Source organism: Mastomys coucha, unplaced genomic scaffold (assembly GCF_008632895.1).
Source record: "Mastomys coucha isolate ucsf_1 unplaced genomic scaffold, UCSF_Mcou_1 pScaffold21, whole genome shotgun sequence".
NCBI classification, from domain to species: domain Eukaryota; kingdom Metazoa; phylum Chordata; class Mammalia; order Rodentia; family Muridae; genus Mastomys; species Mastomys coucha.
In genome coordinates, this window is record NW_022196904.1 from 152,970,215 (window position 1) to 152,986,991 (window position 16,777).

The 16,777-nt window shown below is 38.0% G+C and overlaps 1 protein-coding gene across 1 annotated transcript in view; it reads left to right on the forward strand.

Annotated features, from left to right (window-relative positions):
* Abhd17b (abhydrolase domain containing 17B) overlaps window positions 1–9,310 on the forward strand; it is a 33,100-nt gene extending 23,790 nt beyond the window's left edge. The window contains exons 2-4 of the mRNA XM_031389918.1: window positions 2,436–2,905; window positions 4,937–5,116; window positions 7,783–9,310. Of these exons, the coding sequence (XP_031245778.1) occupies window positions 2,439–2,905; window positions 4,937–5,116; window positions 7,783–8,002 (867 nt within the window). The 5' untranslated portion in view covers window positions 2,436–2,438 and the 3' untranslated portion in view covers window positions 8,003–9,310. The remainder of the gene's footprint in view (window positions 1–2,435; window positions 2,906–4,936; window positions 5,117–7,782) is intronic.
* Window positions 9,311–16,777: the final 7,467 nt, after the last annotated feature.

Below are 16,777 nucleotides of genomic sequence, written 5' to 3' on the forward strand. Positions count from 1 at the left end.
TTTTTCTGAATTTCTTTGGTATCTGTTGTAATGGCTCCCTCTTTTATCTCTACTTTCATTTATTTGGGTTCTATCTCAGTCCTTTAGCTAAGAGTTTGTCAGTCTTGTTAATCTTTTGAAAGAATCAATACTTTTTGTTATGGATTTCTTATTCTTAAGAATTTCATGTATTTCATACAATAAAATATGATTTTATCTATCCCATTTTCCTCTTCCAACATGCCCTCTCTGAACTTCATGTACCTATATACATATGTATGTCTGTCCTTCCTTCCTTTCTTCCTTCCTTCTTCCTTCCTTTTCTTTCTTTGATAACCCACTAAGTCTTGCTAGTGCTGCTCTGTATGTAGGTCTGGCACCATCCACTGGGTCATAGGAAACCTGTCAATAAATATATCCTGAATAAAGATTAAATTCTCCCTTCAGCAACTATCCACAGCCTGGAGAGCTTTGCTGACTGAATCTTGTGTAGGCCTTGTACAAGTTTTCACAGCTGCTGTGAGTTCATGATTGTTACAGCCATATCTTTTCCAGAAGACCAAATTTCCCAGGATTCGTCTCAGTCCTCCATCACTTAGTTTTTTTCTGCTTCTGAGTTCTCAGTTTCTTTAACCTTCTTACTCAGTCTGAGGTCCCAGCCCATAAAATGGTGCTCTTCACATTTAGGGGAGGTTTTCCTGCCTCCAGGTAACCTATCCTAATCTGGAAAACCCTCACTGATAAACCTGTAGTTTCATTTCAATGGTGATTCTAAATCGTATCAAATTGACAAACAGTATTCACCATTACATTACCCAAAAAACTCATGTATTTCTCAAGATTATTCAATTTATTATCTTTTTTTAAAAACTAACTTCTTATTTTACATACTGTTTTGTTGTTTTAGTCTACCTTTAACTACTATTAAAAGTATCTGAAATAATCAACTTTAAATGTGTTTTTATTTTGGCTGTCAGTTTTGAAGGATCAGTTGGCCCTATTTCTGTAAACGTGTAGCAAGGCAGTACAAACCTGCTCACCTCATTGCAACAGCAAAAGAGTCCCCTTTGAGATTAGATCAATAAAGACTTTGTAGTCACGTCACACTGGGCAACCAGTCTTTAACACGTAGACCCCAAATCATAACTGTATTTGCTTATCTCCTCCTGACCAGTGTTGGTTATAACAAAGGCTCCAAAATAATTCTCACTTCCAACATTTACCATGTGTAACCACAGGCAGCTTGTATAACTGTTTTGTGCTCAGTTACAAGGTGGGTTGGATCATAGTCTCTATCAAAGGATTTCTGAAAATGTTTTAATGAGTTAGTATCTGTGGGAAAGGTTTCCATGAGTAGGTGCTCAGTTAGACCTACATGCACTTGGTGATGAGAGCCCCTTCCGAAAATCAGCCGCCTCTCCGTTGCCTTTGTTCTCTATTTTAGTATTATCTGTAGTCAGTTTTTCTTCTTTTTTTTCTCTGTGCTTACTCTTCCCTTGAGTATTATCTCTATTTTAGTGTTATCTGTAGTCAGTTTTTCTTCTTTTTTTCTCAGTGCTTACTCTTCCCTTGAGTTGAGGACTGAAAAATATTGATCATAGCTGCTTTAGATGTACAAACAATTTTAGTGGCTCTCTGACTTAGCAGCAGGCATTTCCTTCCATGACTTAAGCTGTCAGTGCCCTTCTGAAGCCGGATGTCCCAGTGTATGCCCAGTGCTCTCTAGTGTAACTCTTGCTCCAGTTGTCTCCATATTGTTGTTCCATAAGATTTCCCCACTGCTTATTTCATACCACTACGCTATTAATTATCCTTATTTGTCATTATGGTTTGAATTCTCTTGAATTTTATGTAAGCCATGAACTATAAACAGAAATAATAGGCTTATAATGTGAAAGGATTATTATCATTTGTTTGAACTGCTTCAAGGGTTCAAAACCTTGTTTCCGTGGGAATGTGGCAGTGATTAGTGTCTTACCCTGGCTTGCTTGTGCGAGTTTCTCAAACTGATGTGTAAGGTGTTTTTGAGTAGTAAGAGATAAACATGAATATACACATACAACATCACATTGCTGACCAATAGTTGTTCCAGGTGGTCTTGTTTATTTACCTTTCCTTAGGATTCTGAGTTTCCATCAAGTTACACAAAAATTAACAAAAAACCTAAACACACCTTCTATCTTGGTTGTGATAACCTTAAATGGTTTTATTAAATAGGATGATCACTGCTTTGGGGAATATACAGCATTTGAGTCTGTTTCCAGAAATGTTTGCCTCACTCCAGGATTTAAAGTGTTTCCAGAGCAATGTCATTAAACCTATTTGGGAGGGTTCTTGAAATTATAGTTAATAGACATTGACTACCAATAATATTTACACATGTCTTTGTTATTGTATGAGAGTGCAAAGTCCACATTACGTTATTAAAATGTTTGATATCTCTTCTTCTTTTTCAGAAGATGAATAATCTCTCATTTAGTGAGCTATGTTGCCTCTTCTGCTGTCCACCTTGCCCAGGGAAAATTGCTTCAAAACTAGCATTCTTGCCACCTGATCCAACTTACACACTGATGTGTGATGAAAGTGGAAGCCGCTGGACCTTACACCTGTCAGAACGAGCAGACTGGCAGTACTCATCCAGAGAAAAAGATGCTATTGAATGTTTCATGACAAGAACCAGTAAAGGCAACAGAATTGCTTGTATGTTTGTGCGTTGTTCACCAAATGCTAAATATACCTTACTCTTCTCACATGGAAATGCTGTTGATCTTGGTCAGATGAGCAGTTTTTATATAGGTCTGGGGTCCCGGATTAATTGTAATATATTCTCATATGATTACTCCGGATATGGTGCTAGTTCTGGAAAGCCAACAGAGAAGAACCTGTATGCAGATGTTGAAGCTGCCTGGCTGGCTCTTCGGACAAGGTAATCATTTTTACACTTATGGTTTATAAGTTATACTGTAGAACAGCAAAGCAGAAAGCAATTTTTAACACAGATACTTTGAGATACAATATAAAAATATTTGCATATATTATTTCTATTAAATTAAGAGATTAAAATTTTATATAATAGCCAAAGCAGTCTTTAAAAACAGCTCACATTTTATGTGTATGTAAATGCTTAGGTGAATGTGTTTTTCAGTATCTTTATTTAAATCTAGTAACATTTCAGACTTTGTTATTAGGATATAATACACAAATTCTTAGTCTGTGATTTCACTATTTGCTTGCTCTGTCATTAATAATATGAGAAGCCTTTTGTTTGACATGTTGACATTTTACTTTACATTTTAGTCTACTAAAATTTGGAAAGATCATCTCAATTTTCTTTGAAGTAATATGATAAAATTAATCAAGATGTATCTCACTTATGTCATTCTTTAACGAGAACAGATTGAATTTGGAAACTAGAAATCCATTAACCTTTCTGAGTACAAGTTTTATAGATTCCTGAGTGTTCTTCATAATTCAGATTAGTGTAAATGATCGATATCTTAATATAAATGGTTTATCATTACATATTAATAACCTACCCTTTCCACAGTATTTAAACTGAAGCTATAGGCTATAAAGAACCCACTTTTCCTAATTTAGTGTTAATGCTGATGATGTTGGGGAGAACCTCAATTTTGTGAATTTGTGCAGCTACCTTGGGGGGTGAGTGCTGAGATTAAAGGCGTGTGCTACCATAGCCTAGCAATATAACCACTTTTATAAAATGTCTTTTAAAATATTTCCTTTCCAAAAAAGTTATGTCCTCATAGCAAAATCCTGTGTGGAGGGAATTTTGAAATCAGTTGCATTAATTTGAAAAGTAAGAAAAAGTAAATATAAATAATAAATTATTAACAGGGTGATAAAATTACTTTTTAGACTGGGCATGGTGGTGCATGCCTTTGGGAGGAGAGGCGGATGAATCTCTATGAGTTTGAGGCTAGCCTAATTTATAGAGTGAACTCCAGGATAACACAGAGAAGCCTGTCTTCAAAAAAATAAGTTACCGTATAGGGGAGGGCAGGGAATTGTTTGTGTTTGAGAACTAAACTATTTGTGTTTAGTTCTCAATTTTTTATATAAAAATTTATATAAAAATTTTCACATTTATATAAAAGTCATCTTTAAGAATGTTGATGCCATTTACGTCTGGACAAGTAACAATAATTACCACTTATTAGAATCTACTATTTGAATCTAATACAACTGTCAGATATTATAATATTTTAAAATAGAGGAGCTGAATGGTCTGTGCATTTAAGGCCAGCTTGTGCTACATAGTGAATTGAGCCTGAAGCTGGGATGTACCACATAACAAGACAGTCTCAAAAGAAGAGGGGCAGGCAATAAGCTTGGCGTGGTGGGACGCACCTTTGATCCTAGCACTTTCGAGGTAAACTCAGGCAGATCTCCAAGCTCGAGACTGCCCTAGTCTAAAGAGCAAGTTCCAGGACAGTCTGGGCTACACAAAGAGATCTTAGCTCAAAATAAAATAAAGGAGGTCACTATTAATAATCATATAATAATTTAGTTATTAAAATACATGTTGGTGTTGTCACTCACACCTGCAATACTCATAAATCTAAAGGATATTTTGGTTGTTGATGTTTCATGACAGTTTCTCTGTGTAGCCCTGGCTATCCTGGAACTCACTCTATAGACCAGGCTGGCCTCCAACTCAGAGATCTGCCTGCCTCCAAAGTGCTGGGATCAAAGGCATGTGCCACCACTGCCTGGTTCCATAAAATTGAAGTTTTAAGTCTTTAGCAATTACTTTTCTAAAAGATTAGAATCGAGCATGAAATAGTTGAGTATAGAGCTTATTGTAACGTTCGGAATTACGGCTAAGAAATTTTAATTTTTAAATGTAAATTGATATCTTGTGAGATATTTTGTAGCAAATCTTTAAAGCAATCGACTATTTACTTCCAACAATTTTTTGAACTTCTGAATTTCTTAGGTACGGCATTCGTCCTGAAAATGTGATTATATATGGCCAGAGCATAGGGACAGTCCCATCTGTGGATCTTGCTGCTCGCTATGAGAGTGCTGCTGTTATTCTTCATTCTCCCTTGACCTCAGGAATGCGAGTTGCTTTCCCTGATACCAAGAAAACCTACTGTTTTGATGCATTCCCAAAGTGAGTTCAGTATTCAAAATCATTCAGTACCAAGAACCTTGTAATGACATTTGTCACTGAGCTTCTACTTCGTGTAATTGATGGCCTTGGAATTGTGGAAGAGACTGTTAGCAAGTGACTGATAAAAAGACTGAAATGTTTGAGCATGAGGTGAGGACATATATCCTAAGTAGTGTACTAGTTCTTAGACAAATGAACCAATTTGTGAGTAACAGGTCAAAGCAGCAGGTTGGATGTGGGATTCTACAAAGAACAACTTGAGGAAGACCCCAGATTTGCTGTAGATGCTAAACAATATGAAGTTTAGTGAGAGGCAAAGCATGAGAGAAGTAGGAGAAAGTGACTAATGGTACCTGCCAGGTGTATGTGCCAAGAAAGTTAACTCTTGAATGGCTAGAATAAGTATAGCTGCCATACATAGTATTGGATGGGTTTGAAAGAAGAAGGGCTGCTTCTTGCTTTCCATGGTGGTTGCTATCTGCCATCTTCCTAGTTGGAAAAAAGTTAGTGGCCTATTTTTCTCAAGGACGAAGAGATGGCAAGAAGGGAAAAGCTGGCAGCTTCATTTGGTCTTCTTTCCTCTGTTGGCAGAAATACAAAGTATATTTTTGTGAATGGCAGGCCAGAAGCCAAGGTATTGCTTTGCTTGGTTTTCTAGCAGAAAAGCAAAAGTTATTTAAAAACACTATTTATTCTGTATTAGGCTAGAGAGGTGACTTAGCTGTGAACATGAAGGCCTGAGTTCAATCCCTAGAACTAGTTTGTTTAAGTAGACGTAATGGTGCTCACTTGTAAATACTTGGTTGGTGAGGGGTCAGAGAAACAGGTAGTTCTCTGGAGCTCCCTGGACACTGAACCTAGTCTGTTTAAATGAAGTAGAATTAAATGAACAGAGAGTTGGTGAGGTGATGTGTTGCCAACTTATTCTCTGAACTTTTTTCATGTTTGATATACCTAGGTATTTCTCAGGAATAAGCTAGTTGAAAAAGAAAATATACTATTTCAATCTTGAATTCCTCAAAGTAAACATTTCTGCATTATTTGTAAGGAAATAGAGCCTTGAGAGTGCAGATTACTCATCAGTTTCACTAAGTAACTCATTTCTTTATAAGATTCCATCTTATTTGTAATTAAAGTGTTTTCTCTGTCCAGAGGGGAGAAATGCAGAAAACATGTTTGTAAGATTTCTTTGCATAGTTCCTTGTTGAGGGAAATATTAAAAAAGAACTGCCAAGTTCCCATGCTCCATCCAGCTACTCTCTGCCTACCAACGCTCTGGCAGGGCTGGAACCCCTGAGTTCCCTTCACTGCCACACCAGCCCCACACAATGACTGTCCACCCCACAGTCAAATCACCACAACACCCAGCAACCCAGTAGAAACAAAACTTTAGAAGCATATAATAAACAAGTCAGGTTTATGTATCAATAAATTCTCAATTTGCAAGATGCCTGTATAGTAATTTCAGAGCCAGTTGATAATGATACAAACTACCCACCTAGATCAGACAAGTTATAACCCTATATGATATTCATAACTACTTGTATCTATTAAAGCCACACTGGTTCAGGATCTTCTTCCTGTTTGTCCTCCATCTTGGCTTCCTCCTCTCCTGAGGTGCTCTGTCTCTGCAACTCTTAGCTCTGCCTCCCTTTCCCTGTCCAATCACAGGCTTCCTGCTGCACTAATATTTTAATGTAATTGTACAGGGAAGTAGCTTTTCTAAAAGACTGTTTTGGTCTCTATCTTACATTTGAGGTGTTCTCTTCAATATCTGACCACTCAGTATCTGAGTATTCTTATGTTAAGAGTAGAGAACCAAAGAGCTACTCTGATACACTATGCAAATTAAACTGTGAAACTCTGCCTTAGATGATGAAGCCTGCCATAGAGCATTTTCAGAACCCAAACAGGCCCCACAGAGCCAGCCTTTTGTGTGCTGTGTGACTATAACACCTTTCCCTTAAACTAGAGTCCTACATCTACAGACCTTCCAGTGCTGAAGGAAGTTAATCAGCTTATCCAAGAAATCTGGGAAAGAGTCCGACAGTGTTTTAAACAGACTTTGAAGGATTCCATCATGTTTCAGTCCCCACCTTCATCTCCATGGCAATGTCTTGGCCTTCTAGGGCATTCCATTGTGGCTTGGATGCATCTCTGCCTTCTATTTGACTGACATTGTGTTTTTACCAATCTTATTAATAGTTATTTCATACACTCATCCGATTTATAGCTTCAAACTTTTTTTTTACGTTTTCTCTCTGTTTTTAACCTTAAACCATAACAAACCCAAAGGATTTTGCTTGAGTTTTAGTAACTGATAGAATAAAATAAGTGCAGTAGGGAATGCAGTTAGCCCAGTCAGGCATGATTCTTGGGTTATGATTCTTGAAGCTTAGGGGAAGCTCAGGATCAAGGAACGGCGCTTCTGTGTAAGGGTAGCAGTGAGTGACTCAAGCAGAATCACTGTGCAAAGGCAACTTCTTGCAGCACCACAGAGGTCATGGAAAGGGTGATGGCTTTTGGATCTTACTGAAACTTAAGTGGCTTCTATCCCTAAAGCTGATTTGTACAGTTCTAAGGTTTGAAATTTCTGTTTTAACACAGGAAACTTCCTTTTTTATATAGTTCATTGACATTTTTTTCTTTTCTCTTATTCTCTCTAGTATTGACAAAATCTCTAAGATAACCTCTCCAGTATTAATAATTCATGGGACTGAAGATGAAGTCATTGACTTTTCACATGGCCTCGCCTTGTTTGAGCGTTGCCAAAGACCTGTGGAGCCTCTCTGGGTTGAGGGGGCAGGACACAATGACGTGGAGCTTTATGGACAATACCTTGAGAGGTTGAAACAGTTTGTGTCACAGGAACTGGTAAATTTGTAAACTACTCTGTAAATTTGCATACTGGGTTTTCTTTTCTTGCTGAACTGCACTCCTTGGTAAATAACATAAAACCTGAAGATTTTGTTTACAAATCATGTAAGTTGCCTTCATAACTGTACAGGTAATGATTTGTTAACAGACTTAATGAAGGTTTTAATTACCATAACTTGAAACTGGAAATAGCAGTATCATGCAGTCAGGCGGTGTAATTTATATTTTTTCTGTGAATTTTTTTTAAACATCAAGATGAGTACTGTATGAAATTTTAATTCTATAAAATCAAATGCTGTAAAAGTATTATCAAATGCTTTTGCATATCAAAAGCAAATTTATAAATATTTTTAAACATCTCAATGTACTAAATATCCTGGTATACAAATGTAGTATTCTTTCAAAAAGCTGTATATCTAAAGCAAGTCAAGTACTCGGAATAAACTGTAAAAAGCAAAACTGTATGAAAACATCCATGTTGAGTTGATGAATACTCTATTGTACAGGGATAGAGGCTTAAATGGTTATTTTATTGTAAAAATAAATACATGGACTTTTCTGTATTCTCTGATTATAGTACATTTATCCTTAAAAAAAAATGAGGTCTTAATTTTTCTGCCATCTGTTAACTTACCAGCTATTCATCATGTAAATGAGAAGTCCTGATGGCGCTGGATTTTCAGTAGCTCTGATTTATGTTTGGTACTGTGAGACAACTACTTACCATTTTCATTCAGTTATTTAAAGGACATTTGGGGCTTCAAGAATGATTTTGTATGCAATGTTGTTTTAAATTTGACTAATTATTAGAATTGTAGTAGTCTTCCTTATATGAATACTTGAAACTCCATTAGTTGATCTTCAAGACCACAGAGAGACTGTCTGTTCAGTTCCTTTCCATCTTGACTGTTTTTAAGAGTAGGGCCTGTTCTTTTGGATAATTATCTTAGAATGTCATGGGTTCCCTCCTGAATGCAGGGGATAAGAAAATATGCCATACGTTTTATATTAACCAGTATAGTAAAAAAATAAAGCTCACACACAAAAACTAAGTTGCCTTTCCTTGAATGAATCCTGCCTGAATAAATGAAAGAAAAATAAAAATTAAACTAATGGTATATAGTCTAATTTGTAATGAATGAGAATTGAAATAATACACACTGTGGATATGTTTTTAAGGCCTTATGTAGTTTTAACAGTTCTGCTTGTTCTGTGGTTATGTCTAAGATTATAGTATATGATCTTCAAAGTATATCAAATATTGTGAATGCTTTGGTTCAGATATGTCAAATTAACAGTAAAACAACAAATGTATCACTCGGTTGTGCTTGTTTGCCTTCTTCTGAACTCCTTACCCCTACACTGAAGTCAGACATATTTATGAAGTTTTCTATATTTTTAAAAATTTGTTTTAACATTCTACTAATACATTTAAGAAGATTACTTTGATATTTCCACATATGTGAATGGCTGTAGCCTTCTGTTTTCCACCAACGTCCTGGTTGCTAACGGTAAGAATCCTATATTTGTTTTGGTTGGTTTGTTGGTTGGCTGGCTGGTTTGATTTTTTTTTTTTTTTGAGACAGGATCTCACTATGTCTCCCTGGCTAACCTGGAACTAGCTGAGTAGACCAGGCTGACCTTGAAGTCACAGAGATGCACCTGCCTCTGCCTCCCAAGTGCTTGGATCAAAGGTGTGCACCACCATGCATGTCTTCAGTGTTCTATATAGAAAAGAAAACATCATGCTTATCATTCTATATCTGCCTATTTACTTAACATAGTCTCCTCTTTAATTTCATTCATCTTATTGCATCTGGCAGGATCTCATTCCTTAGAGTTAAAGTAATGCTCTGTTGTGGGTGTGTGACACATTTCACTTGTTCACTAATCTACTTGTTACTATACTAATTATTTAATTGGTCAGAGCCTGACAGTTTCAAGAAGCCAATTAAACAGTAGTAAAAAGTAAGTCAAAAGCGGAGGTCCACATTGGGAAGAAAGGCAAAGAGATCCACAGAGCCCTCTTTCCAGGTCCCTCTTTGGAGTCCTGACATTAGGTTTAAGTTTAAATAGAAGACAAGCAGTATGCATAGCTAAGTAGTGCCCGTTAAAATGTAGTCCAGCCCATCACTGTCTCAGCTCCTGTCTTAACTGTGGCCAGAATTAAGGTGAGAGCTTGTTCCCTGGTATCCCTAACAAGCCAGGCTTGGCATGGATCTTTAATAAACCCATTAAAACATCTAGATTAACAGTGAATAGCAGAGTCAAGTGGTGGTGGCACAAGCCTTTTAATCTCAATGCTTAGAAGGCAGAGGCAGGTGGATCTCTGAGTTTGAGGCCAGTCTGGTCTAAAAGTCAAGTTTCTGGACATCCAGGGTACACACAAACCCTGTCTCAAAAACCAAAAACAGACAAAACCAAACAGTAAAAAGCAAATTTATTAAGTGTGCTCACACATCTGATTCTTCCTATTGTGTCCTGTGTTTAAGGGTCCTATCCAAATAGCCATTGTACTTACCAGTTTCTCATTTCCATTTTCCCTCGAGTTTGAGAGTGTCAGCTCTTTCATCTGGGCCCTTGATCCACCTTGAGTTGTTTTTCCTCATAGAATAGAAGAGAGGAGCCTCTTGCCATCCAGCTTCCTGGTACTGTTTATCAAAAAGGCTGCCCTTTCTCCTGGGCATGTTTGTGGTGCCTTTGGTGAGGATGGGCTGGCTGGGAGGTGTGTTTATTTCTGTCTCCACTGATGGGGGAACTGGTCTCAGGCTAATAGCATGTCAGGTTTGGCTGTTGCGGCCCTTTAGTATATGGCTTACACTGTTGTGACGCACCTTGCATTGGTCATTTTGCCCAAGATTGCTATTTGGAAGCTTGTGCTTCCATATGAACGTTAGCATTATTTCTAGTTCTTAGTTCTGTGAAGAATGATAATGCTGGCCTTTTGATGGGGGTTGCATCCAAATAGAGATCACTTTAAGAAATGTGAACTTTTTAAACATTATTGACTCTTCAGTCAGTGAACATGGAAGGTATTTGCATTTTACTTTTTGTGTCTAATATTTCCCATCAGTGTTTTGTAATTATTACAGAGGGCTTCTTTGGTTAAGTTTTATATCATTTTCTTTTGTTGTAGTTGTTGTAAGACTGCTTTCATTATTTTAGCAGATTTATTTTTGTTATTGTTTCTTTTCTTGTTTTTCAACACAGGGTTTCTCTGTATAGTCCTGGCTGTCCTGGAACTCTGTAGATCAGACTGGCAGTGAACCCAGGGGTCTGCTTGCATCTGCCTCCCTAGTGCTGGGACCAAAAACATGGGCCACCTCCACCCAGCTGGTTTTTAGTAGATTTTTGTACTGATGTATAGAAAAGCTATTAATTTTGTATCCTACCTTATTGAATTTGATTATCATTTCTGATCTTTTTTGTAGAGTCTTGGACTTTTCTAAATACAGCTTCATCTGCACACAGGAATAATTTGATTTCCTTCCTATTTGTGTGCTTTTTTGTGTTCCTGTGTGGTATTTCTAATGAGATCTCTTTGTGCTGTACTGAATAGGAACCGTGTCCATGGATGCCTCTTGTTGCTGTTGATTCTGCTCTCAGCTTTTCCTCACTCAACTGTGACACTGACTATGGCTTTGTCATATGTCATATGTTAGAATAAGGTGGTTTTTCTAAATTTGTTTAGGGTTTTTATCACAGTGCATCGTTGACCTTTATCAAATCCTCTTTTGCATGTTGAGATGATGATATGTTCTTTAATCTTTCATTCTATTAGGTGATTGGCATGCTCATATTTCTAGGACTGAACCAGCCCAACATGGTTTTTAAAATTATAATGTTGAATTCAATTTACTACCATTGTGGGGTTTGACAACAAAATTTAAATTCTCTTAATTTTAGAAACAAGATGTCCAAAGGTAGGGTGTTGATTCGTTTTTGTGAGGCCCTTCATTGGCTTGCAGATATCAATGTTTCCTTTCATAACCTCTCACTGTCCCACCTCTGTATATGTACATCACTAGTTGTCTTTGTGCAAGATTTCTGTATCTCTGTTCATAAGGAATATTGATGGTTCCTTTTTGTGTTGTGTCCTTGTGTGGTGCCAGCTGATTAGAATGTGTTTGAAAAGTGTGCTGTGACAAAAGTACCTGACAAGAAGCAGTTTAAAGGAGGGAGATTTATCTTGGCTTGCCATTTGAGGGTACAGTCTATTCTAGCCAGGGTTGTACAGTTCATGGCAGTAGAAGACTGGCTGCTTGCTCACGTCAGAAGCAACCCATGCCTGTAACCCTTGCACTAATAAGGCTTGTGTAGGTGTGTCCTGAGTTTGTAATCAGCCGGGACTACATAGTAAGGTCCTGTCTCAGACCAGTTTAAATATGTTGCATTGATCATTTCTACTGTTTTCTTTAATCTCTTTCATTTATCTCAGTCGTCATTATTTGTTTCCTTCTGCTAATTTTTATTTGGTTTGTGGTTTAAGAGGCAGTGTTAAGTTTAAGAGAGCTTCCCTTTTGGTAGATCAGAAAATTGTAACATAAAGTTTATCAGTGTCATGCTTTTCTGAACCTGGATCTTTGGCAGTTTTACCAGTTCTCTTGTCTATGTAAGTCTGTTTGTTTGGTTTTTTGAGATAGGCTTCCCAACTCAAGAGAACCACCAGCCTCTGCCTCCCAAATGCAGGGATTAAAGGTGTGTACCACTACACCTGTGCAGTTTTTCCTTAATGGCTTATACGTATGGGTGTTCTGTTTTTAAGAGTTTAATAAATAAAATGGGTTTTGAAATTGTAACTGGCAGCAATTGTCATATTCTTGGTACATTTATGAATTTTATGTAACCAAAACTTGGCTTAAAACAACTTTCCCTAGACAGGTATGGCATTACAGAAAGCAGAGTAAACTTAGAAATCTTAAGTTTGGTAATTGATTGTACAGCCTGGCCCTGCATTTTAGAAACGCAGAAACAAACCCAGGTGAGGGAGTTGCTTGCTCTAGGTTAAATTCATTAGCAATGTTGTGGTGAGGCTGCTAGATCCCATTAGCTTCCTTTAAGTAATGTAATTATGATTCTTTTGTACTCAGCTATAGAGTCCAGGCTGCCTTGACTGTGCTCTCCTGCCTCAGTCTGCTGTGTGCTCAGATTGCTCCAGTGACCCCTTTGGGCTTTACAGCACAAACTGATTTGCTCTCCAATGCTTAATTCTGTATTTTAAATGACTCTAAACTTTCATCATAATGTTCATTTCCTGTTTCTTAATGATTTAATTAATGCTAACTTAGTTTGCTTACTAGGTGAAAAAACAACTTTTTAATATGTCAGTACCTAGTCAGTGTGGCTATTTACTACAAATCATAACACTGAGAACATTTTAAATTAGGAACTAGACTGAGGTACCGTTTTTCAGAAATGAGAGACAACGTTTATCCTATTTCCAAATAGATGATGCCTCTGACTGAATAGGGATGAGTAATGCTGAGGAAGGAAATAAACAGCGCTAGCCTGGAAGTAACCTACTTGACATTTGAGCTTTAAAAACAGCAAAAGAAAGAACAGGAAGAATAGTGTCTACAAATGGTGTTCAGCTGAAAGCTGTTAAATTGGCTCATGTGGATCCAGATGGACTCGGACTTTGTATTTCCTCTTGGCAGCCATGACTAAACATGAACAATACAATTAGAACACTCAGGAAAAGGTGTTAATAGTATGATTTAAGGAGAAAATTCATCCAGGCACTAAGGCACACACCTATAAACTGAGCACACCGGAACAGAAGTTCAAGGCCACCTGGAGCTGAGCATACCCTATCACAGAAAACAACAAACTCCTATATTGGAAAAAATGGAGAATGCTGGTTAGTAGTAACTCAGAGTTAGATTTTTTTTTTTTCCCTAAAATAACTGGGACGTGGTTGAGGAGAATTGTCCATGGAAGAGTACTTGCTGCATGTATACAAAGCATTTGGTCCCTAGCATCACAGGAATAAAAACTTAATAGTTTTGAATGGGGGGGCACATTTGTGGACAAGGGACAGTCTGAATCAGAATTTTAAAACAAAGAGTTTGGTGTGGTATTTGACGATTTCCATGAGTTTCAAGCCACACTGGGCTGCAGAACAACCCTTTGTTGCAAAAAGAAAAAAAAAAAAAAAAGAACTATTCCTTTCATACTCGGTGAATACATAAACTAAATCAAATCTTCTAAATAGAGTTATATACTACAAGATTTAGTCAGGTGAAACATTTGCCTTTATGTACATTGTTGCTTTGCAAAATCAGAGTGCATCTATACTACCACAAAGCCTTCGTAGTATTTGAAGCCCTTCTGAGTGTCAAAGCCAGGTTTCTAAGCCTTCTAGGGTTACCATGAGAAAATAAAAACAGAAGAATAGCGTGAGTGTTGAGAACTGAACTCTGAAAGGGCAGCAAGAGCTTTTAAGCAGTAACTTATCTCCAGCCCCAGCCCCACCCTCCGTGAGTTACAGAAGCTCCTGTGTTATTGGAATCCAGGCAGAATATGGCTTCTCAGGCTCTTCTGTTTGCATTCAGGTTTGTTTTACAATCCTCATAGTTATCTGTCACTTTAGAGTCCCATAAATTCATTTCATTGGCTCAGATAGTTTAAAAAACTAGTCATTAGATATCTGACTAGCAGTGTACCCCGTCATAGGGTGTGTGCTTAGTATGCCCAAGGTCCTGAGCTGTCTCCTGAATCCCCACTCTTAAGTGTGAGGGCACATAGGCTGCAGAGCAAAAGCTTGTCTTGGAAAACAGAAACTTCATGAATTTTTTAGAACAGAGCAACATGTTTTGTCCAAGTTTTTCAGCAGCATCCAAATGACTAATCACAATAATTTGAGAAGGTGCAGGGAAACGTGCAGCGAGTGCACTCAGCTTGACACCCTTTAAAGCCATCCCTGACAGGTTGAAATACGCTGCTCAGAAAGCTGAGCACTTACAAAGAAAACAAAGTAACCACGAGTATGAAAGAATGAGCTTGCTAACAACAATAACAATAACAAAAAAAAGGCTGAGAAAAATAAGTAATAATATACGTAAAGTCTAATAAATAACCAGAAATGTAAGAATTCAGAGAAAGTTCATGCAAGTATCTGAAAACCTAGTTAAGAAACATTTTGCTATTAATAGGAAGCCCTGAGAACAGCATTGACAGAAAGGAAACTAGGCATGGTGGATCATGACATGGGTTACATGTTTGCTGTCTGTGAGCTGTACAGTGACATCTTGTATGATGGCTAATCTTGGTATCAGCTTGACTCTCTCGGCAGTCAACTAAGGTGGCAGCATCTGGGCAAACCTGTAAGGGAGCTTTCTTGATTGATCATTTGAGGTCAGAAGACCAACCCCACTCCTGGTACCACAGTCTGAATTAGTCCTCTAGAGGAACACTACTGATAGACTGAATTTCTATATGGGATTTATTAGAGTGACTCCCCAGCTGTGGTCCACCTAGTCCAACAATGGCAGGAAGATTCTGAATCCAACAACAGTTTGGGCCACATAGACCCTACTTCACAAACAAACAAACAAAATTAAATAATTCAGATAGAATAAAATACACAGGTGCAGTGTACATGCCTTGAATCCTGGCATCCTGGAGAGGGAAACAGGCAGATCTTTTTGAGTTTGAGGCCAGCGTGGTCTACATAGAAATTTCCAGGCCAGCCAAGGCTGTGTGGTAAGAACCTGTCTCAAAAAAAAAGAAAAAATAAAATTGAAACTTGTCTTACTTTGGCATTCCAATGGCAAAATTTGTGACAAACGAGGGGATTTCACCTTATACTTTCAGAAGGTCTCAGTCCATCCTGGGCGGGGAAGCAGCTGTGTACACGTTAGCAAAGCAGAGAGCAGCTCTGGAGCTGAGGGGGTGGCTAGACTCGAAGACTCACCCATAGTGACCATTCTCTGCCAGCAAGACTTTCCTCCAAAGGCTCCAACCCCAGACAGCAGCAGCATATGGGGAACCATTCAGATTGAAACTGTAATGAAACTTAAAAAGTTTTAAAAAGCAGTTAACGTGCTGCATTGATGGGGGCCAGACAGGAATCAGTCACTGGAGCCACATCAGGAGTCAGATATGGTAGCCACATCTGGACTGCTGCTGTACTTTGGAGAAGCCAGAGAGAGTACCAAAGACAAGCAGAGCATAATTGCAGAAAGAATCTAAACAGGCTTGAGAGCAAGGTTTCTGGTGCTGCACCAGTCTAATCCTGCCTAGTATGGCCACAGGTTGGGCCTGAGGTGAGATGTTTCCAGGTCCTTAGTCTCTTATCCAGAGAGACAAATTACACAAGTCTCTAGAACAGGTCAGAAAACATCACAAGATAACAGCAGGCCACATGAGAGTATAGGAGGGCTCCAATACTGCTTGGGGATCTCCTATAGGAGATTAAAGAGAAGAAGGAGTTTGGTTGATTACCAGGGATGTAGTTTGGGTGGTTTTCTATTTTGATATATCAGGTCACATTTATAGTGCATGTCCCTTCCCATGATGTATATCCAATTATGCAAAGGCATAAGATGGTACGTTGGGATATTGTTCCTAAAATGCCACAATATGCTTTATTGGACATGCATCTAAAATTAGTTCAGAGCTGTCAGCCTTCCCATTATTCTGTCCAGATATAAGGAACATGGGATTGAATACGATCTAAGTTTGATGGTTTTCAAGGTAAAAGAAATCCATCATTATTACGGCAGATTTCTCACCAGAGACTATGAAAGCTAGAAGATCCTGGGCAGATGTCATACAGACCTT